General features: G+C 39.0%; 1 protein-coding gene across 1 annotated transcript; it reads left to right on the plus strand.

Moving 5' to 3' along the window:
• The first annotated feature begins 1,836 nt into the window (after positions 1-1,836).
• On the plus strand, positions 1,837-22,709 carry mdfic (MyoD family inhibitor domain containing). Its single transcript, XM_084112051.1, has 5 exons — positions 1,837-2,186; positions 2,453-2,600; positions 4,390-4,524; positions 15,098-15,391; positions 20,658-22,709. Exons 2-5 carry the CDS (start codon positions 2,519-2,521, stop codon positions 20,906-20,908), a joined length of 762 nt encoding a protein of 253 aa, XP_083968177.1. The 5' UTR covers positions 1,837-2,186; positions 2,453-2,518; the 3' UTR covers positions 20,909-22,709.
• Positions 22,710-24,007: the final 1,298 nt, after the last annotated feature.

The raw sequence follows: 24,007 nt of genomic DNA on the forward strand, positions 1-24,007 counted from the left end.
ATGACAGTACGGTGCACCTTTCCATCATGAAAGATTATGAAAGAAGTCCTTATAACTTAGATTTGGAGAATATTGTAAGGAAATAACAATTTCACGTTCATCTTCTGTTTCTCACACGATTATATGGCTTATAAGTCAAATTGAATACTTTTACATATTGACAGTATTTTCCGGTCAACTATTCCTTAAAAGTAGTTGTAACTTTTAAAGTGATAACTTTGAAAGCAAGCTGGGTCAGCTAAGCCCTGCTGATACTGAGTTGTACCTTTGGTGCCGGGTCTCAAAGAGCATCAGTATCCGAGTAATCACTGTCTAAGGGGCGCAAAGGCCGAAAGTTATTACCAATCAGTGGGGTAATAGATTCAACACTTATAAATGGAGAATGCAGCATTTCTTCACAGCGAGGAGGGTCTTTGCAAGATGGATTAGGTGGGGTTTGTGAGTTCAACATTGACACAGATTCATCGTAAATCATTATGCCACAGACCTGGAGTGATTTCTGTATTAGGAGCAGAAAATGGAGTTCACCCAGTCAATGAGGAGGGCATATTTCACATCAATCACTTCCATGCTCATAGGCTTAAAGCACCAGCAAGGCCACCACGAGAATGGACTGAATCAGTTGAGGGCTCTTTGTGTATGTATGCGTGCAGATTTCAGACAGCTGAAAATGTAAAGGTTTTAAAGACACTGAGTAAGCATTGATGCAATCGCAACAGAAAGTATATATATATAAGTATATATATATATAACTAATCCAGATGAATTGGGCAGTTTAGTACAAATTTTCTGAAGAGACACAATCACTTCTTTATATGATGATCAGATTGAATTTAGGCTTTTATCCACATATAAACATTGATCAGAGAACACACAGAAATTCAACCGAACTTGACGCACGAGAACAAACCTCTCGCTGAAGCTCAAAGTGCTGTGTAACATGGGAATGAGCGTCATTGGTTCTTGCGGAAGCGTAAACGTTCTGTGTAACACAAGAATGAACCTCATTGGTTTTCGCACTTAAAGCGAACATGAGCTTCCGGTTAACTTATGTGTGAGTTGATGAATGTTTATATGTGAATAAAATCCTGTTCATCACATGATCGTGTCTCTTCAGAAAATTTGTACTAAACCGCTCAAATCATGTGGATTCGTTTTACAATCTCTTTATGAACGTTTTGAAGAGTCAAAGTGGTAGTTGCGTCGCTGTCAATGGAGGGACAGAAAGCTCTCAGATTTCATCAAAAAGATCTTCGTTTGTGTTCCGAAGATGAACGAAAGTCTTACGGGTTTGGAACGTCATGAGGGTGAGTAATTAATGACAGAATTTTATTTTTTATTTTTGGGTGAACTATCCCTTTAAGTTACAGACATTTTCCTTAACCATAAAACACAAGGCAATGCATTGCATAATAAAGAAAAAATGGCACATTGTGTATTTTCTGAACTCTTCTTTGAGTGTAGATTTATTAAAGATAGGCTACCATATATTTATCATAAATAAGGAATCCTTTTCACAACTGAAAAGGGTCAAACATGGCTCAGTCTATTATTAGACCCAACAGAAAACTTTACAATAGAAGAAGCAATTTATGCATGTAAGGCAAGCTATGTATACCTATGTATTTATTTGATGGCAGGCAATTGCGAGGCTGGTAATAGTTTTAATAGCAAAAAAAAGCTACATTTAAGCTATTTAAGCTACATCAACAACTTACGCTTTCAAAAGCACATTTTTGGGAACGACAGAAGTCAATCTGACATGCTCCTTCAGATCTCTAGGTAAACAAGACCCCTGCTAGTCTGAGAGACAGACAGACATACTCTTTTATAAACAGTCTCACTTCACGAACAATTCACACATGCAGTCTCGGCTGGAACATCTGAATGTATGAATGCAGCTGGTTGTGATCATCGGAATCCGGATGTGATGAAAATGTTTCAGCTCAAAGTTTCTCCAGGAGCAGGAGCTCGAGCGCGCGCGGGACTCTCGCGCACAAACTCATTATCCAACGTCTGTATCTGCTTGACAGGGATTTTTTGGACTATTTTGGGGAGGTATCTGATAGTTTCTACGGAGTTTTGATTCTAAGCAGGGTATTAAGGAAACTTTTCCTAACGGCACGCCGGTTTTGCCGGAAGAAAGGATGCAAATAAAGGAGTTTCTCTGTTGACATGTTTGAAAGGTAATCAACCAACTTTGAAATGATCTGTTACATGCTTGGCAAACAAATAATATTGACTTAACGAGTTGATAAGATATTTAGGAGTGTGTTTGCGACATTCTGAGTTTCGTTAGAGAAGAACAAACCTAAGAAAAACTTTCCACCGAGTTTAACGTCTTTTCGCTGGATGACGTCACTCCATAGGAAACATATTGGTCGCGTCTGTTTACTTTGCCGCAGTGAATCAGCGATTGATATTATAATAATAGTTTGTTGTTATCTTACAGGTTTGAGGGCTAATTGCGTGGGGCAGTGTTGTTTTTGGGTGTGTTTAGTATCTAAACATCTGGCTCATGTCCTCGGAGACTATTTTACCTCCGGAGGGGCCTGAAGGGCCAAACAAGCAGGAGACAAACCAACTTCTGTCAACAAGAGGTAAGAGATTGATTTACTATTTCTGAGATTCAAATTCAGTTGTATGCCATGGATGCACTGACTAATTAGTGTTTAGTGCATATTTTGTAGCATAAAATGGTGATTTGTATGTTTATATTGGCTAGTAGTCGGAGTTTTTGCACAATAAAGTTTTTATTTCTATTGATTCCATGACTGTGCCTCTAAACAATTAATAATATAGCTCAGTTTGGATAATTTTAGGTTTTTGAAAACAGTTAGTCATTGCACTTGACTTAAAACTGTGACAGATCATCTGCAAAAATGTGACACTGATTTTGAATGTAACGTTATAGCAAATATGTTTGCTGCATTTAAAATCTTTAGAGCAGTTTTCTTTTTTAATTATTTTTTAACATGTTAAATCTCTTGACCACATCCACTGTGATTATTTCAGGCAATTGAAAATATTTGCTGAATGACCTTATTGACAGTCATTAATAATGTTGACTTATTTGATTTATCTCTTGATTTTTACCTGGTGTCCCACCAGTAACTGACTGGCATAAATGGCAACTAGCAAACAGATTCCCCATATGTATGTTGCGCCAGTAGGCATGATAATGTTTTCATTATTTTCCAATAAAGATTGAAGGAGCGCCTTGGTAACTATTAGCAGGAACCACTGCCAATTATAGTTTTTAATTAACTTTCTAGTTGCTTGTGAGATTATCACATGTAAAATAAGCTTGGCCCCCCTCTTCTTCTTTTTTTTCTTAGGCACTGAACCGTTAACCATCCTATTTATACCAAGCATCATTATAGCACTGTCAAAAAATGGCAAAGTAGGACAAAGTAAGCAATCACAGGCTCCGGTGACAAATGGATTTTTGTAGGGCCTTCAAAGTCTCTCCGTTAAGACTGGATTTCCCTCCCCGGGGACTGTGTATGCTTAGAGAATAGAGCAATTTATTTCAAACTGTAATCACTAAATACAGCGATGCATCACAAGGCTTCTGGTACTGTATGTGCATTTGAGGAGTCATGGCTGGAATAAAGGGTTTCCATTCATCAGCCTCAAGCCCAGATGAAGTGATATCAATCTCTGTATCTAGAGCTACTGTATTGTATTGATCTTGTCCCATAATACGCTGTAACGAGGGCTGTAGAAAAAAAAAAAAAAAAGAACTAAACCAAACACTCTATGCTCGCCAAAAGTGAAAACAAGCTTCTGTTTGCTGAGTCACATGCTTTTTCCCCAGAATGCACTTGAGTGATGGAAAAGTACAGGTTTGTGCAACAGAACTGCTTTGACAATACTAAATAAATGAGCAGTTGCCTGCTGCCTCTGTACGTGTGTGGCCACATCGAGGGCCGCCACAAATAGCACGAATCGGAGAACCATACCGTCTCGTTTACACGATGGAACTGGGAGCTGAATAAGTTTAAGTGCTGCGTTTAAAGGTTGCCTATCTTTTTGTATGCCTATCAGGCAGATTTTGCCTACATCCATTTTCCAATTTAGATGAATGCGCTCTTTATAGCTGTAAAAACCTTGGCAGGTGTTGTGTACCCGGGAGCAGAATCGAGAAAATGAGATCCAGAGTTCTGGCCTGGGCCTACCTGATCCGCCCACACGATTTTGCAACTGTTCACCAAAGGAATCTTTTTTATCTGGCAAATTAGAGCTCGTCTTTCTATTCTTGAGGCTTAGGCGAGTCAATATTGGCCTTTTGCATGCTTGGCTTCTGGCAGCTATGAAGTAACGCAAAACTCCGAGATTTAAAATATGACTGTTTTGTTTATTTTTTTTTATTTTTTTTTTGTCCAGATAAATGCAACAGCTGCTCTGATGAATCCTCAGATGCTACGGAAACATCCCAAACTCCGATACCAGGAGATCACACTTCAGACGAGCAGGGTCACATGACAGGGGAGAACCACACCCATGATGGTCTTGTTAGAAGTAAGTGCTGACAATTGTGGTAGTCATGTCTACAAACACATGTTAATCAAACATGCTTGACATCATTGGCTACATCCAGTAACTGTTGTTTTTGCATATTTTTGGCAAATATTGCTCGCTCGACTGAGTATGATTCATAGCTTTCACTTTCTATAACCAATGCAGTGTAGCAGATGCCTTGTCGACAGAAAAAACGGTTCTCTTAACAGTTTTATCCAATCTGAAATATCTAGTCTTGAACCTTTTTTTTTCTAATCAGTCAGTGATGTATATGTGAAACTGATCTGTTTCCATATAAAGCATTTCATTTGTTACCAGTCTATACTTTACCATAAACTTCAAAGGGTTTGTGATCCAATCTCATTTGGATTATCAACTGACATCAACCTTTGTCAGCATTTTCTACAGTTCTGCGCTACTGAAAACTGAAGCTTCCATCTGGAAAACACTGATGTGATTTTAAAACGTTTACTGTGATGATAATTGATTTCATTATTTACTGCTGCGCTGATATTCTTTGCCTTTGGGTGTAGCTTTGATTTGAGATTATGATAATGCGCAATCTATATGTGCAGTATGTAAGCGCTTTGCTTTTTTATTTTCATTGGTAAGATAATGCTATAGGTGCAGTAGCACAGAGTCTTAAGCATTAGTTTTAGTGAAGTGTTGATTAAAAGAAAATGTACTGGATTTGAACCAGCGTCTTTCTGTTGCAGTGAAGTTGTTACTTTCAGTTGTTCTCCTGCCAAAGTCTTGAAAGTTTAGTGAGCAAGGATATCCCATTGAGGTTTGGCCTTGGTTGGCCTGGATCTGGAAATCACGGCTGAGCACTAGAATGTACTGAAATAGTATCTCTCTTACCTGGTAAAGCATGGAGTTGCATCATAGAGACTTTTCTTGTTCTGCTCATATGGGTTTGTGTACCCTAAAAATGTTGAGCTTGATAACATCTTGGAGGTTGTTACTCCGCATGTGAAATCAATGGTGGATCAGCTCAGTTGTGGAACTAATTCAGGGCATTGTTTTAGGCAAATGATGTCAAATGGATGAGGAGTGATGGAAAATCTCACTCATCACTACTTAGGTCGGTTGGAAATAATTAGGGAAACAAAGATTTGAAACAAAGGATGTGTTTGGAAAATTCTCACCACTTGTTTTTGGAGGGGGAAAAAAGTCCTGACACACCTACTTCCCACAGTCTCTTTGTGTAGAAATCTGGTGGACCGTGCAAGAAACTCGTTCCACGGAAGATGCAAGTTTGCCACAAAAGAATTCTCCCCATCAACTTTTTATTTAATGCATTTTTTCAGCTAGAACACATTCAATTGATCAAAAGTAACAGTAAAGACATTTATAATGTTACATTTCTATTTCAAATTAAATGGTTAGTTCACCCAAAAATGAAAATTCTGTCATTATTTAATATTTACTCACCCTCATGTCTTTCCAAACCCGTAAGACCTTCGTTCATTTTCAGAACACAAATTCCAAGAGCAACGTCATAACCACTTTCAAGACCCATAAAGGTAGTAAAGACATCGTTAGTCCATGTGACTACAGTTGTTCAACCTTAATGTTATGAAGCGACGATAATACTTTTTGTGCACAAAAATAATGACTTTATTCAACAATTTCTTCTCTTCCTTGTCAGTCTCCAATGTTCACGTGAGCACTATGACACGTGTGTGTGGTGCTTGCGCAGGAGCCGGCCAATACTAAGCCAGCGTTCTGACGTAGAACTCGGAAGCGCTGCACTGTGTTTACAACATGAACCTCGTCAGAGAAAGGCTGAAATCTTTTAAACTCTATTAATATTTCACAACAGTACTTTTTGTTCAAATAAATGCAGCCTTGGTGAGCATAATAGACTTAAAAAATCTTACTGAACCTGAGTAGTTTGGTCCATGTTTGACTTGTTTTAAATCTCAAATAATTATAAGTGATTGGATATCTGCATAAGGCTCTACAATATGCGACTATACCATGTACAGTATAAGGGTCTGTCTGGCCAAGTATGGATAGAGCAGGGCTGTAAGGCAGTGCACTAATTGGATTGGGAAATATGATGTGATATTTAGAGTCTAGAGCGGGAAATCGATAGGAAATCAACTTGACTGGCCACTTTACAACAGTTTATCTTTTTTATTTTTTATTATAATATTTCCATTTTAATTTGCTAGCAGAATTCACTGTCTAAAGATGAATCGCACTTATTCAGCACTGTCCGTTGACTTACATGGGCAGATAAAAATGGACTATGGTTGAATATACTCCGCTTGAGTTATCGGTGTCATTTTTAATCGCATACTTCTCTATTAGGCTTCAAGAAGACAGTCCAGTAGAGACAGAAAGAACAAACGCATTACACATTCAGTCTCATATGTGTGGGATGTGGCGAGCCTCACAGCTGAACGACAGGAAAACTTGTTCTGGCCTGTAAGAATTTCAGGGTAATGATGTAATGATCAAGAGGTGTTTAATCACTGAATAACGTCAGTCATTTTTTATGTATATCATTCTGTACGATGACAACGCCTCTGCGTTACGTCTGGAATTTTTGTGCTCTCACTCAAGGGTTACATTAGGTTCAGGATCAGGTATTTATTGTTGACGTTCAAAATGTAGCTTTGCTGTTAATCCTCAAAATCAAATCATTGCTTCTAAGAGAGTACACATGCATTTCACCTGCATTCACTTTTGAAGAGTGGCTTTATTTCAATCATTTTGGGCGGAAAGAGTTGATTGATTCAAGATGCTAATTTTTCAGACCACGTGTTCCTCCGAAGCAAGAGCCCATTAGAACACAGGAGTAATTTTCAAGTGATTACTTAGCCGTGGGTCATGGAATCAAAACTGGAATAAATAGGGTGAAATGCTAGCGCAGGGGTTGATTAAAATGGCCATTGTGATTCTACCTCTGTGCTAATTATTTCCTCATTGTCTTGGTGTAGACATATTTCATATGTAAAAATTCCCAGCATTTCAATTAGCGTCCTCGCAAAGTGCCGAATCCCTTTTAGGGGCTCAGATTTATGAGTGTAAAATGTATTTAAATTACCTCAGATAAGAGGTGATCTACACATCTGTGAGCTATAGGTTTAGCACACCATTAGCATTTCTGATTGTACTCATTGACCATCAGCTCGGTGTTATTTCTTTCGCAGGGTGGGCATTATGGGAAACGGCGCTGGGGTTTGAACTATGCAAGGAATAATAGATTGGAAAGTGGAGTCTGTCTGTTAATAAGATGTAGATTTGAGGCCCACGCTTTGATTAACGGCACAGCGCTGCATCTTCGAGAGCGTGAACGCTCCCGCTGCAGCAACCCCAACACAACGCTGCCTTTTCCAGACAGAAAAGCACTTGAAATGAGAGTTGAGCGGGAGGGATTACTGGCCCTCTAACAGGGTTTTGGCTTCAACATTAAGGTTAAACCCCTTTTCTATTACAGTGATCTCTCGTGATGTGCTCCCATCCTGCCCTGCATGTTTGCAGGTTCACCGCACCTCTGCTAGGTCATTCCGTCAGGCCTCTGATCACTGGGGGGTGACCGGGGAGCCACCGACTGACTCCATTCAGACAGTGCTCCCTGCCACGGCTAAAATCGATATGGCCATCTCCCTTTAAAAAGCCTCTCAGAAACAGACGAGCACCCCTGTCCTTAAGCCTGATTCCCGGGCTTAAGGTCTTGATTGGCACCCCGAAGACAGAGTCCAGTGACCCACAGCTGTCACATTAGCGCAGTTAATGCTGAGATTGAAACGGAGCAAATAAAGGAACCTTGTCTATAGATATATATATTTTTAATAAACTCTCCTGGCTGGCTTTAGTTGCCCCGGAGTCCCTCTGTAAGGCCTCGTTCTGTAAGTCCTCCAAGAGATGCCTGCTGCCTCTTGATCCTTATGCAAGGATTATTTTACTGATGTTTTTTTTGTTGAGATTGGTGGAATCATTGAGTCACCGATGTAACTGAAACAGAAAACACACCCCCAGACTCCTCACATCTGTGTTGCTGGGGTTTTTTGTTTGCAGTTGTCGGGAGGCAGGGTGGAGCACTCGTCGTATGAAGTCTGGCAGCTCCCTCAGGCTCGGTCTGAGTCACGTCATAATTGATCTTTCGAGAAAATGTGGTAGCTGTGTAAAACGGCTAAATCTGTGCAAGATGTGCGTTTTATAACCGCGTTTGTGTAGAACCTCTGTGTTTATGGGATTCTTCCATTCCACCGTGATGGAAACGGATGGAAGGGAAGGAGGTGCAGATATGGATTGCTTGAATGTTGTTTCAGGTTTCGTGAAAGTATAAAAACTACAGTTTCGGCCTACTTTAGCAGCAGCAACCACAAGCTCCTGTAGCTCAATCAGTAGAGCATTGTGCTAGCAATGGCAACCTCATGAGTCCTATTTTCAGAGATGAGTTGTTTTGGATAAAAGCGTCTGCCAAATTCATGCATCTAAATGGAAACAAAAAATACCTTAATTCTAGGGATGGTCACAGTGGTTGACTAATTAATAATGTTTATTCAGGTTATGTAGTTCAAACTTAAAAAGTGCATCTTGATATGTTTTTATGTTGTGTTTGAGCACAAAATGTGCCTAATGTAGGAGATCCATTTGAAGTGTATGGTGAAATGTCTAATCAGAGTCAGGGTAAACCGAAAACCAACTTAATGCGAAACATCCTTAAGATTAGTTAATCGATTTTTATCAATTTAAAAATATGTAGTTTAGCATATCCCCACTTCAGATGGATTGTGTCTGCTCCACACTATCATAAGGTTTTCTGGTGGGTTTTAATGATTTTGATGGCTAGCATGCCACATACTGCAAATGCAGATTTGAAATAGGAGTATAATAGATGAAAAGCTTAAGCCTTCACAATCTCTCTCCTTGTCTTTGGAGTTGCCGGCTGCCTTATAAAATGTAATTAAGCAGAACAAGGTCCGAAGGGGTTATTTTTTTCCACTCAATCAGCAGCCAAATTACTAAATTTGAAATTAGTAAATCCCAGACGCCTGGCTCAGCTTGTCATTGTTACAGAGAGATGGAGTAAAAGAATAGCCGAGTGAGAGCGGGACAGACAGTGAATGACTGCGAAAGAGGGTAGCCCTGGAATATTAAACGCCTTCTCAGGTGTCACATCTCTACGGCAGGTTTCATTCGAACAGCCAAATTTAAATGATTGTCAGAAAGAATTAAAAGTGTGCTGTTGCACAAAAAAAGCTGAGTAATAGTGACTACCTATTCATCTTCTGCTAGAAATGAGTATAAAATAAGATGTGAGCTACGGTGTCTCTCAGAAATTAGATATTGTAGGGTGCCAGCAAACCAGAGGAGGTGCTGTAATGGAGTTAAAATAGTTCTGGCATGTGACATTTGGGGCGGCTTCAAAGAACAGGGCAATTACTGTGATCAAGACACACCGTAGTCTCAAATAAATGTATTAAAGACACAATTGGACAAAAGTTTAAATAAGCTAACTAAAAAATACAGATAACTGTTGTGCATGAGATAATATCAAGAAAGTTCTGGGTGTATCAGACACCTTTGTGCAATTTGCACCTTTCGTTTTACACTTTATTTGGTAGGTTCACATTCATTTTATGTACATAATGGATCCAGCTCAGGCAATAGATCAGCTAAGTGAAAATTTTAATTCTTAACTTCTCTTCTCGGGAAGTAAGACCTTGCCACAGAGTCGGAAGGTCAAGCAGTAAACGATTTTTAAAATGCTGAAGGTTTTTTTTTTTTCTCTGTCACTGCCCTTTTTTAATAATATTCATTCTACTTCCTCCCCTCCAACCAAATTCCCATGGTTTTGTTTCTATAAATACGAGGACATCATTTCAACTGAAAAGAGTATATTGCTTTGGATTGAAAGGTGTAAGCTTGCCATACGTGTTTGTTAGGAGAAATGCCACCCCGGGCTGTTTTGGGAGATGGTGGGAACTCTCCTGGTAGGTCAGTGCACATTTGCAAATTAGCATTTCAATCAGAGAGACTGGCCCATGGAGCATTAAACAGCTATTTGTGTTGCATTCATATTATATACACAAAGCTAAACAAATTCTAATGCAGCAACCCTAGCCTGGATTATTTTTAAATCTTTTTTTTATGGATTTTCAAAGAATGTTTTCTTTTTCTTCTTTTTTTGCTTTATCTTTTATTCATAGTAATATTATTGAAAATTTTAAAAAGTAAATTTAAAATTTAACATTTTCAAAATGTCATTTTGAAAGACCTCCTTTATTTATATATTACTCGTACTGTGTGTATATACTGTGTGTATATACTGTGTAGGTTCGGTATGAGGTTCAAAATGAGCTGTCCACAGATTTTATCATTTGTAATAAAACATAATCTATGTAACTTTTCCCCTACATCAAGTAAACCTATAAAAGATCAAACCGTTTAAAGAGAAATTTCCACCAACTTGACCATTTTAACTTTAGATAGCGGTTTTTCACCATCACAGTACTTTGCATATTTTCACTGGCCAACTCTTTTTGTACAGGTAATGATTGTTAGCCATTAGCAGATGATGATAAGAAATGGATGGGGGCTGTTTAGCTGGATGACATGAGTTGACAAGTGAATTAATGTATGTTCCGTTTGATGGGCGTCCTAATGGGGCACAGCAAACAGCTCCACTCTCAGGATGAAATATTAAAAGGCCTCGAGCCGCAAAAATACAGGGACCTACTTTTCTCTCTCTCTTTCTCTCTCTCTCTCTTTTCTCTCTCTTCTCTCTCTCTTCTCTCTCTCTTTACCTTTCAGTCTCCATAGAGATCAGCGCAAATGAGAGAACATCCTGCCCCGTCTCACCTCCTTTCCGACATCTCTCCTGCTTGACCGAATTTTCGCCGTCTTGTTTATGCCGCTCCATGCCATTGACGTTCATACATATTCGTTCTTGGGAGGTCCGCCATGCTCTGCTTCCATGTCTTTGGGGTACAATTTCGAATTCTTCCAGCGGAGCTATTTTCTGTGACACCGAGGCAAAGGGGTGTTTATCCACAGTTTTACATAGAGAGCGACTCCACGGTGGCACGGCGTCTCTCCTGGGCGTCCCGGCCCGCCGTCCCAGCGTGGGGTGTGCGCCGAACGTGCGGTGACAAATGGCAATTATATTTGTGTGTTCTTCATGAATCCATCAAACACTGGCCTTTTAAAAATGCTCCCAGGATATTTGAGGCTGTCAGATCCAGGGGACCAAATTGGGATGCTGCTTAGACAGTCAAGAAGCACTCACCCCCTGTTTGCCTGTGATGTGTTTGACAGCGTGTGTAGAGGAATACCATGTATTATTCAACTACAAATGTACACTCTCAACAGTTGTTGATATGTTGGAAGCAGAGCGGTTAGAAGACCAATTTGAACTGTTTTCTTTTTCCCCCTCCTTCCATTCCTCACCATAACATGGTGTTTTAATGCGACCTGTCAGCTTGTGTACAATCACCGTTTGCGAGACAATAGTTGTTTTTATGCTTAGTGCGGCTATTCAATTTTTATCACCTATCATGCCTTGGGTTGAAAGCAACATTTATATTTTATGGAGGGGTAACTTTACTTTTGGGTTGCGTTGGCCTTTGGGCTTTCGTCGGGCCCATGCGATCCTATCAGTGTGCACCAAATGCCCGCAACATTCTCTGTTCTGTTGTTCTAGCTGTGTATTGCAAGATGCATGTGCAACGTGTTCCTTGACTGGGCCGCTTTTGAGGCTGTCTGGCGAAGCAGAAGGCAAATGTAGTGTTGTGTTTAAAGATCAGGTCTGGTTCAAAACACTTCAAGGGGGGGATCCATAAACCATCACCGTTGTGCCCTAGAGCAAGACACTTAACACCAGGCTGCTCCGGGTGGGCTATCCTGATGTACAAACATCAGTTAATAAATTATTGCTTTCTTCTAACTGCTGTTGCTTTTATACATTTTAAAAGCTCAACTTTCCCTGTGCAAAAGGTAGTTACCAAGCAGGCAGTGACAATGGAAAGCTTTTGTATTGAGGATTTTGTGACCTTGAAGGCTGTTGATGTACAAAAAAATGTAAAAAGGTGAATACTTTTTTTCAGTAATCATTTATCTAAAGCATCTTACAGTAAACTCATGGAGTAGTGACTCCTGGAGTAACATCAGAACATTATTGAAACTACTTGTTTCGAACTTCCACTACTTGCGCTCAGATTATTGCATCAAAATTTTATACTTTCAGATTGTATTTTAATTTTAGTTGGTTTTAGTAATTTTATGCGCTTTTTGTTTAGCATATATTTATTGTTATATCAGTTTTAGTAATTTTAGTACTGAAACCTATACGAAAACTAGAAATGTTGCCCAACTAACTAAAATTATTATAAGTTGAAGTTTTTCATCTAACATTTATATTTTACTTTATTTCAGCTTCATTTCAATTTAACACAGTCTCACCCCAAAACGTCACGTACTGACGGGTCTTGACCAAACGGCAACATACGACGAAAAGGGTACCCCTAAAACGTCCATATTTGACGATTCGGGTTATGGGTAGGTTTAGGTATGCGTTAGGGTACCGCTAGGAAGCGCTACTGGTGCGCTTATGTCTTCGTCTCATATGGACGTTTTAGGGGTACCCTTTTCGTCGTATGTTGCCGTTTGGTCAAGACCCGTCAGTACGTGACGTTTTGGGGTGAGACCGGGTTGTTCAATTAACAAAAACGTTTTTTTAAATAGTTTTACTTAACAATAACATCACTGACCAGCAACCTTCTAGTCACCAGCCCTGAGCTTTGCTGACAACTACCATCACTGACCAGCAACCTTCTAGTCACCAGCCCTGAGCTTTGCTGACAACTACCCCACAATTAGTGGGATATACGGATTGTAAAATTTGCTCAAAATAATTGAATCATAATTAAACAAAGGAAGCATCTTGATAGCCAATAGAGTATCCTGTTGACTCCTTACATGTGTTTGACAACTGGCCATGGCCTGTTTTTAAATGTAATTTTACATTCGCGTCAGTGTCAAGGGTGATATGATGTTATAAAGAGGTGGGCTGGATTTCTTCTCTTGTTAACAATAATAGCACAGTCAGTGTGGAACTCCCACCAAAAGAACAAAGTAATTAAGAGAACTAATTTCACTGAGATTTCATTGGGAAATTCAGGCTCTCTTCCTTACAACACACCAGACAGAATGCTGAGATCTCTGCAAAAAGCAAGAATAAGGTAGAAAAAAAATCTAAAAATGCAGGAAAATGATGAATAATTCAAAGGAGCCCAATAAACATGAGGTGCGAATCCTGAAAGAGAGTACAATAAGACTCCCAGCAGAGCTGAATGCACACTAGTGTCACTTGCTCACTTTACCATCACTACTGTTGCATCATATAGAGCCTCTCGGTTCAGGCTATGACCACCTCCTCACGTTTGTTACTTGTATGAAGACTGGAAGTACTGGGTTTCTGTCTCACGTGGGCCTAGGTTTGAGGTAGACTGTATTCAGGTTATGGATCACAGGGGGTTAGGGTTGGGAATTGTGAAGTGGTTCTTATTCAATACCGGTTCCTTGATGCACTAAATCTGGGCTCAGACTACAGGAGTTTTAAAATCCTTACCGATTATGAAATCTGGTTGCATCGCGCACAGCCTCAAGGGGATATAATGTTTACTGTTGTTTGGCAACACCGTCAGCATGTTAGCTTATAGTGCTAGCAGTTTTCTACACGGACACAATTTCTCCCCAGCTCTTCTCTTTGTCCATAGAAGACACATTATACCGGCAGTCGTTTTGTTGCCACTCTTCCACAAGCCATCTCTGCTGTCCAACAGAGCCATAAAGCAGCTTGTTTCACAGTCGCCTTTTCTCGCATTCACCTCCGTCTCCTAGCAAACTTGTTTCTCATTGGCTATTGTGAAAGTACTGATGTAATCGTAGTCATAATCATCCCGGTTTAAAATCCTAAATATCAAACATGTTTGATATTATCAGGGCAGCCCCCGATGTGTCTGTGAGCAGATCGGGAGGTTTAAGATTTGATCTGGAAGCGCCTCACATTAGGGCCAAACATCGTAACCAACCAAAGTCCTGGAGAAGATGTTTTTCTCAGATTGCCGGGAGGGGTAAATCGGGATAAATCGCCCTAAAACTCTGAAGTCTGAGCCAGCTTAAATGTGAACGGGTAATTGCATGTCCTCCCCAATCCCCTCCCAAATTCTTTCTTCCTTAAAATGACTTAAAAATATTGATAATTGGATGATTAATTAACCATAATCGTTAACTGGAATTGGAATAGGAGCCAGAATGTTTATTAAACATTTTACTGGGACTGATGCAACAACATGAGTCACTCGTACTGTTGACGTTTAAAATTTGGTGAATGTTTGCTGAACACACATTTCCTGGTTTGTTTCTTTCTTGAAAATGTACTAGAGTAAAACTTTTCCTGTTTTGCATTTTATAATAAAATAAATGCTATAAAGGTTATTAATTTCGTTCGGGTTGAAGTCACCTTGAAGTCTTTCTGGTCAAAAACAGATGATTACAAAAAAATCTGTCTCTCTCTCTCTCTCTCTCTCTCTCTCTCTCTCTCTCTCTGTAGCTCAACCTCAGCCTCTGCCCCAGCCAGCAACATCCCTGCAGAATGCCATTGATGGAGAGGCTGGCAGGCAGCAGAACGGTCTGCACACAGTGCTAAGTAATGGCCATGGCACGCCCTGCGGGGTCACACAACCGCCCTCCGCCTGCCACACCTCCGAGCCCAAGAAGCACCCATCGCCTGTCTCACACCGTGTGCAGAGAAAGCTTCGCTCTAGCCTGTCGGTCAACAGCAACAGCAGCAGAAGGAGCAAAAGCAGCTCGACGGGCTCCCATAAACCCGGCTCTACTCCAGAGGGTACATGACATCACACACGCAAATATACACTCGCACACAAACTCGTATGTGCTTGCAGATTTCCTCTGTTCTTGTGAATCTCTGGTCTTCCCCTCCCTCCGCTTAACCGCAACTAATCTGTGACTTTTCTGTGCTGTGTCCTGTAAATGCACTGCTTTATTTCATCTTTCATAACGCCCAACTAGATTGATCTCTTTATTTCTGTGGTGTTGTATTGTCTCGCAAATGGGAAGGAAAAACAGAAGGCCGATCTGAAAAAAGCAGCTTGCACATTGTCAGGTGTGATGGTAAGGAGAGGGCAGTAATGAAGGAGATCGCTGGTGCATTAGTAATGGTCACCAAGGTGTGACCTTTTAACAAGACTGCGGAGAGCGGGGGTCTGCCATGTGTCAACCCCACCTCAGCAGGGGCTATCGCTAGCCTCTCTCACAGTGTCCTCTCATTAAGACCGGCTCTCTGCCTTGCTTCTGTGTACCAGCGCCACTTTCCTGGCTCATGTATTGCGTTTTCTTTACTGCGTGATGTTCAATCATGCTTGTCTGATACCGTAACCCTTTTAAATCAAGCAAAGTCTTGCACCTTATGTTTCATACAACATGCCCTGGCATTTAGCTAAATTAAAAGGGATAATTTGGGAATTTGGGAATGTGTTTTCATGAAATAGCTTCAGGAAGTTTGGGAATTTTTTTTTATTATATTTATGTATTTATTTAATTATATATATATATTTATATTTATGTATTTATTTAATTATATATATTTATATATGTATTTAATTATATATATTTATATATGTATTTCATTATATATATATATATATATATATATATATATATATATATATTTATATATATTTATATATTTATATATATTTTTTTATATTTTTTTAATTAATTTATCATTTATTGGTTAAAGATGTAATGCTCTACAAAGTACATCATTGGTGTTTGCTGTTGCTACAATTGTTAATTTAAGTAAGTGGGGACTTTCTTGTACTATAATAATTGGAAACGGTTTTATACATTTATAAATAATAATTTGAATAATACAGTCTTGAATGCAGGATTTATTTATTCGCTTGGTTTGTTAGTTAGTTTTATTTTAAGATTTATTTGCACAAAGGTAACCATAGGCCGGCACTTATTAGAGACACTTGATCCTGTGTGTGAAAAGTCGGGAAAGAATGTGAACATTTTCCAACACTGGAAAGTTTAAGATCAGATTTATCACTCAGGTGATTTGCGAGTAGGAGCCTTTTACGAGGTGCATGTAACAAACACTATCATCTCCCTACGGATTTAACGGAAATGTGTATCTTAAAAGGCGTCATAGTTTTCACATCTTAATTGGAGAGAGGGGGGGCTGTATGAACAGTTCAATAAGTCTGTCTCATTACAGCTTGTGTGCGTGCGTGTGTTATTTGTAGAACTGTGTTTTGAATCAATATGTTCTCTCTCAAGTAGTAATTTCCCCCTGGAAAACAGCAAGCTGTTGTGTTTTAATGTTTACACGGATTACCATAATCTGTTTGCCTGTGAAATTAGCTTCTAAACAGCCTGGGAAGCTGAAGAATAAAGCTTTACAAGATCTCTGCTCAGGGGATTGCGATTCCTCGTGTTCTTGGCTGCCGTCGCAAGCTGCGATAACGGCAACCCCAGCAGAAAATCAACTAATTGAGAGATCTTTTGTTCCATTGCGGGTGGGTTAGGACCTTGAGTGATGGCGTGTTTGTGATTGTGTTGTGTTGCAAGTACGCAGTAGTCTAAAATCCCTCTGACAAATTCAATTAAGGCTGCGGGATGTACGCAGAAAGCTAGCGCGGTCATTAGCAGTGCATCGTAATGCCATGGTTTCCCCGTCTTCGCAGCTTCCCCAGCGTATCCAGAGTTCTCTTTCAGAAAGTTTACAGCACCCACTTCCTTATTGACTGCAAATTAACTGCTCAATGCCAACTTTTTTTATTTTATTTTATCTCCCTCTCATTTGGTCTCTAAAGCCGCCATGTACAACCCATGGACCAGTCAGTCTTTCTTCATTTGAACGTTCCTGCACCGCTCACTTGTTTTATGTCACGCTGCCTTTCTTTTTGATGTTAGCCTTTGGAGTTTTCCAGATGTCTCAAACTATTTCCTCCAAGGCGCTGGGGCTGTTTTTGGCCTTGCGGAATCTGGGCATACTCCGCTCGGGATGACATTAAACATGAACCCTCTCATTGGGGCGATGCCGGTTTTGCGGCTGAGATAAGGCAGCCTGTCTCCTGTGTACATTACACAGACTCTCATTCCTTAAGATTCACACTAATCGCTGCTGATAAATTATACATCCAAGGGAATTCATTATGTACGGTTGCTTTTAAACCCGTTTCTAGAAAGAAATTGTTAGTTAAAAAAAGGGCAAGAAAAATAGAGCGAAAGAATCGGTGTGGACATGTGTAATTTTTCACACTTGTTTAATAGGATGCCCCAAATCAAATCATTATTAAATGAATTGGTAATCAAGTAGGAAGTATGCGTTTTTGATTAGCATGTACTGTTTATGAGTACTTTAAGCAGATGAATTAAGCAAACAGTTGATGTAGCTGATGTAGTCGGCACAGGCGAAATCTAAAAGTACGCCCGTTTGACCTTTCAGAAAGCTGATGTTTTAAGCCTTTGGTGGGCCTGCATGCAAACTTGTTTCATGTTCAAACACTGTCCAGGCTGCACAGCACCACCGCTGGTCAGCTCCACCGCCTACAAAAAAATCACTTTGATCAAACAAACATGAACATCCAGTGGTCTTCAGGCCTCGTCCTTGCTCTCTCTCCCCCCCACCACCACCAGAGCCCCAATCAAACCCAGCAATCTCTCTGACAGCTCACCCCGGCCTGATGAAAGCCATGCAAATTCACGTTTTAAACTGATAACGATATACACACCACATTGCAGTGATTTCTCCAATGCACCGCGGTTTGGGTTCTACAGTTGATTAGAGGTCCGAGCGGCACGTCCGGCTGGTAGGGGTTCACTGTTATTCTCTGCGGCACTGTTTATGCTGTAGCACAGTGTGAGCGCCGTGCCGATTATTGAAGCTTAGTTTGAGTGAAAGATGTTCTCTTTTCACATTGGTGTTGTTTGTTATAGTTGCATTTTTTTCTGTAATAGATTTTGTATGCCTTGTATCTAATTAGCACACTGCAGTCCTGGTTGTATACCATTTATTAAATATGAGTTGTATTGTATGTATCATATTGCAAACACTCTACTGAGCGATTTGAGGATTCAGCTCTTGATGAGTCAATTATCTACCAGAATTTTTATTTTTATTATTTTTTTTTTATTATTGATTTTATCTATTTATTTACATTAAATATCTCAACTGATGGCTGAAGAGTGGACTGACAAATAATTAAATTTTTAATGCAATTTTATATATATATATATATATATATATATATATATATATATATATATATATATGTATATGTATATGTATATGTATGTATATATATCAAAATAAATTATATTAAAAATAAAAAATATATATATACAGCCAGCTCTGGAAAAAATTAAGAGACCACTGCAAAATTATCAGTTTCTCTGGTTTTACTATTTATAGATATGTGTTTGGGTAAAATTATCATTTTTGTTTTATTCTATAAACTACTGACAACATTTCTCCCAAATTCCAAATAAAAATGATTTTCAATCACAGCTTTCATGTGTCTTGGCATGCTCTCCACCAGTCTTTTACATTGATGTTGGGTGACTTTATGCAACTCCTGGTGCAAAAATTCAAGCAGCTCGGCTTTGTTTGATGGCTTGTGACCATCCATCGTCCTCTTGATCACATTCCAGAGGTTTTCAATGGGGTTCAGGTCTGGAGATTGGGCTGGCCATGACAGGGTCCTGATCTGGTAGTCCTCCATCCACACCTTGATTGACCTGACTGTGTGGCATGGAGCATTGTTCTGCTGGAAAAAAACAATCCTCAGAGTTGGGGAACATTGTCAGAGCAGAAGGAAGCAAGTGTTCTTCCAGGACAACCTTGTACGTGGCATGATGGTCATGCGTCCTTCACAAAGACAAATCTGCCTTACTGTAGCCTTGCTGAAGCACACCCCCCAGATCATAAATTTTCAGCTTTGTCCAACACCTGGTCATCTAATGGTTAGACGGAGACCTGGAGAGGCCTACAAGCCACAGTGTCTCACACCCACTGTGAAAATTGGTGGAGGATCGGTGATGATCTGGGGGTGCTCACCCAAGTCACCCAACATCAATGTGTGAAAGACTGGTGGCATGAAAGCTGTGATTGAAAATCAGGGTTATTCCACCAAATATTGATTTCTGAACTCTTCCTAAATTAAAACATTAGTATTGTGTTGTTTAAAAATGAATATGAACTTATTTTCTTTCCATTTATTTGAGGTCTGACAACACTGCATATTTTTATTTGGAATTTGGGTGAAATGTTCTCAGTAGTTTATAGAATAAAACAAAAATGTTAATTTTACCCAAACACATATCTATAAATGGTAAAACCAGAGAAACTGATAATTTTGAGAGAGAGAAAGAGAGAGAGAGAGAGAGAGAACATTACCTGTTGTGCTGTCAATGCTACTGTAAAACTGTGTATCCATGTCACCTTAAACAACTATAATTTGGCATCGTATGTGGCGCACCTGCGAGAGGAAGGTTAAATGTTAATCAGAGATAAGAGAAACGACAGCATTAACACGCCAATTTGCTGGTGAAAATGTTGGACGCTGTTAATCAGCTTTACGTGACCGACCCTGTGCTTTTGCATGATAATAACCCCATTATTCACAAAGCTACTAATCAACCCAAAAGTGGAATTCGTTCCTTTTGAATTTCTCTGATTCCTCTTTTGCTCTCACCGCTGCTGAACCACCGTCTTACCCACACACACACACACACACACACACACACGACGCACACATATAGACAAGCGTACGCTAGTCTTGTCAGCCAGTATGATCAAAACAAACAAATAAAATGTTGTAAAATACTATAAATATTTAAAAGTTTGTTTCTATTATTTTTATACATTTAATCTTTCATATTAAGCTCAATTTAGTTTTTACGCCTATAAATTTGATTTTAAAGGTGAAGTGCGTAATGTTTGAGCCACTGGCAACATCAAACAAAAATAGCAAAAATGATCACACAAGAAAAGTGACACTACTTTAAATACTTCAAAATAATTGTGTATGTTTATTTGATGTTTTTGTTTTGTTCTGCCTGCTGTAATCCTCTGAGAGCAGACTGCTGTGTCCACTGCATCCTGGCCTGCCTGTTTTGTGAATTTGTCACTCTGTGCAATATGGTGGTGGCTCAGGCCTCGTGCGGCACCTGCACGTCAGAAGCCTGTTGCTGTTGCTGCTGCGCAGACGACCTGGGAGACGACTGCAACTGCCCCTGTGACATGGACTGTGGCATTATGGATGCGTGCTGTGAGTCCTCGGACTGCCTGGAGATCTGCATGGAGTGCTGCGGAATCTGTTTCCCAACATAAAAGCCCAGATGCATACAGGCGACAGCCAGGACAGATGTTGAGCAAGAGTGAGTGTGTGTGTGGATGAGAGCTACTTAGTGTGTCCCTTTCACAAAAATCTGTTCCTGAGCTCCAAATGACCATAAAGGTCATACAAAAGGACAAAAAAACATTATGTACTTCACATATCCTTGTAGACTAAAAGTGCACAAAAGCATATTCAGCGCTTTATATTCAATGCTTTAATGTATCAGAGCTTGTTCTATTGACTGTTTTAACTACATTTCTTCTCTTTGCAGAGGTTTTGAACATTGTTCCTTTTGTTTCCAAAGACATTTCACACTTTTATCATTTTAAAAACTTGCAAATGGTGGAATTAAAACAGTAGACGTCACATGACTTGAGGTCGCACTGCACATCACTGTAATTTTAGTGGAAACATTGCTTTCACACTGTCAGAGGTCAAGCCTTTGTGGGTGTTAAGTGGAATTATTGTTTTGAACTGTTTCTGAAAAACAGAGAGGGCTGTTTAAATGATAGCCAATTTTGTAAGTCTTTATTTAAACTGTGTCTACTGTAGCTCATTTAATTAAATGTCCCTAAGTTCTTGAAACAACATTAGCAGTTAGCTTGCTGGTGTTTTAAAGATACAAAATAACTGGATACACCGCATAGTGTAGAATGCAGATGCAGAAATTCACTTTAAGCATCTTGCGAATTACGTGTAAACTTGACTTTGTTTTTCTTTTATTAAGCCTCTGCTAAAGATACTCTATAAAAGCATCTTTTTGCTTTAGTTCCTAGGTGAAAACTGAACACATTATTGAAAAGTGTTATTACATTTATATAGTTCAGATTGCATTGCCTGAGACCTTCTTGTGAATTGTACAAAGCTGGCATTTGTCGGCATTACGTAAGCTTATGTTAGCATCATAACATTAACACGGTTGTTTTTTGTTCAAAGTGCGTAAAGCCTTCGGTACGTCGTGTGTATGTGATTCGTCTGACTCATCTCGTCAAAACTGCTTTCGACATACTTGCCAAACTGCACTTCAGAAACACAGTGTGACCTGAAACATTCAACTGAACCCGGTTCAAAACAAACAACTTTACCTCTACAGACTTTACCTCTCCAGAAGGAGTGTGTCTTTTGACGAGACCCACTTTAAGACCAAACTGACTAGGACTTGGCTCTTTAACACTGAAAATCTGAAAAAAAGTATAGCTGACTTAAGATACTAGAGAAGTTTGTTGTTACTGTAAAGGCTTTTTATATGAATCAAATGCATTTTAATAGTAAGCAAACTAAAACTCAAGTCATTTTCTTGAGATTTTCTAATTAATTTGAATGAAAATGCACATAAATACATTGACACAAAATATATACATTGACATAAATACATTGATGTAAACTCTCAGAGAAAAAGAAACTAATTAAAAAAGATTGAGATAAAAATGAAAATACGTTTTTAGAGACCGGTGTTTAAATTTAATTGCAAATCTGTAGCTAATTGCAATGTCAGAGGACCAGACGAAAATATAATAGTCTATAAAAAAATTTTTTTTTTTTTAAATCATGCTTTCCACATTCAAAAATGCAGGTTCCATGATTATGAAACTTTTTTTTTTTTTTAAAGGAATGTGAATCGAGCTTAGCATTTTTATCTGTCCAGCATACTGTATTCAGCACAGTTTGATGGTTTTATGTTTCTTCTTTGTCCTCAAATCACTTTTTTTAATATATCTGCATTATGTACCAAGCGTTGTTTTGTTAATGGACCATCAACATTAAAATTTTCTAAAAATAAAATCTTAAACTGGAGACCAAGACATCTGTACCTGTTTTGTGATGCAGAATTGTGTGATTATTCACTGAAAATCGTCTACACGTTTTTTTTTTTTTTTTTTCAGAAAGCCGCCCGTGGTCTGAATGTTTATCAGGTGCATGTCATGCATCAGTGCAGCTCGGCGGTTTGCCATCGCGTTCAGGCATGCGGTAATTGACTCACCTGTACAAGGTTCAGAGACGGATATAATGTAAATCGTTAGCATCATAGTCAGCGTATCAAATTGTAATGTCTCCAGAGAGATTTTGAAGGTTTGTGATAGATTCAGGACGGCATGTCACACTGAATTAAAGGTTGTACGTTCTATTAAATTGGCAGAGGAGTTTTGGAAGGTGATTGATAATGCTTCCAAAAGTCGTGACTTTGTACAGAATTGCTTCCCTTTCGTCAGTTATATAATATACCATCATTATTTGCAATTAAACGTTTCTTGGGTAATTTTGAATAAGTATTATTGAGTAAAAATAAACCGTCCCTTTTGCTGCCATTTAATTTGTTTATATTTACGCTACTGTTAATTCTGTTAAATTTGGTACGATTTTTAAAAATGTTTTTGAAAGAAGTCTCTATGTCTCTCTTTGATCAAAAATTCAGGTAAACCATAATATTGTGAAATATTATTACAGTTCACACTGTTTTCTGTTTTAAATAGAATTTAAAAAATAATTTATTCAAGTGATGGCAAAGCTGAATTTTCAGCAGCTTTTCAGTGTCATCATTCAGAAATCATTCTAATGCTGATTTGGTGGTCAACAATATTTCTTTTTATTATCAATGTTGAAAACTGTTGTGCTGCTTAATATTTCTGTGAAAAAAACGTGATCCTTTTTTCATGATTATTTGATGAATAGAAAGTTCAAAAGAACAGCATTTATTTTAGTTGGCTTTTATATATAGATCAATTTAATTTGTCCTCTCTGAATTAAAGTATTTATTTCTTAAATTAAATCTTACTGGCCCCAAACTTTTGATCAGTAGTGTGTATATACTGGACATTTTTATTATATTAGCCATCAGCCACTTTGGTTTCTAGATATTGAAATCTGCCTTTTATCAAACCCATTCTCTAAACAGTCTCACATAGGGATTGTGCCGCTACACCAGGAACATGCATAAGTCAGGAGGAACCGGTGCCTTTCCCTCTGGATGGTGGTCTTCCCTGACCTTTGACAAACCTTTGTCCCTGTTAACCTCTCAATTAACCTCGACACCACCCCACCTGTGCTGCCTTCTGTTCCCAGCCACAACCTGCTGCCTCCCCCTCACTTCCTTC

This window comes from Abramis brama (genome assembly GCF_963993115.1).
Source record: "Abramis brama genome assembly, chromosome: 4".
NCBI lineage: Eukaryota > Metazoa > Chordata > Actinopteri > Cypriniformes > Leuciscidae > Abramis > Abramis brama.

Excerpts from the sequence above, each read along its gene's own strand:
- mdfic (XM_084112051.1), top strand. The coding sequence starts at position 2,519 with ATGTCCTCGGAGACTATTTTACCTCCGGAGGGGCCTGAAGGGCCAAAC. Across the intron at positions 2,601-4,389 it reads CCAACTTCTGTCAACAAGAG|ATAAATGCAACAGCTGCTCT; the intron begins GTAAGAGATTGA and ends TTTTTTGTCCAG. Across the intron at positions 4,525-15,097 it reads CCATGATGGTCTTGTTAGAA|CTCAACCTCAGCCTCTGCCC; the intron begins GTAAGTGCTGAC and ends CTCTCTCTGTAG.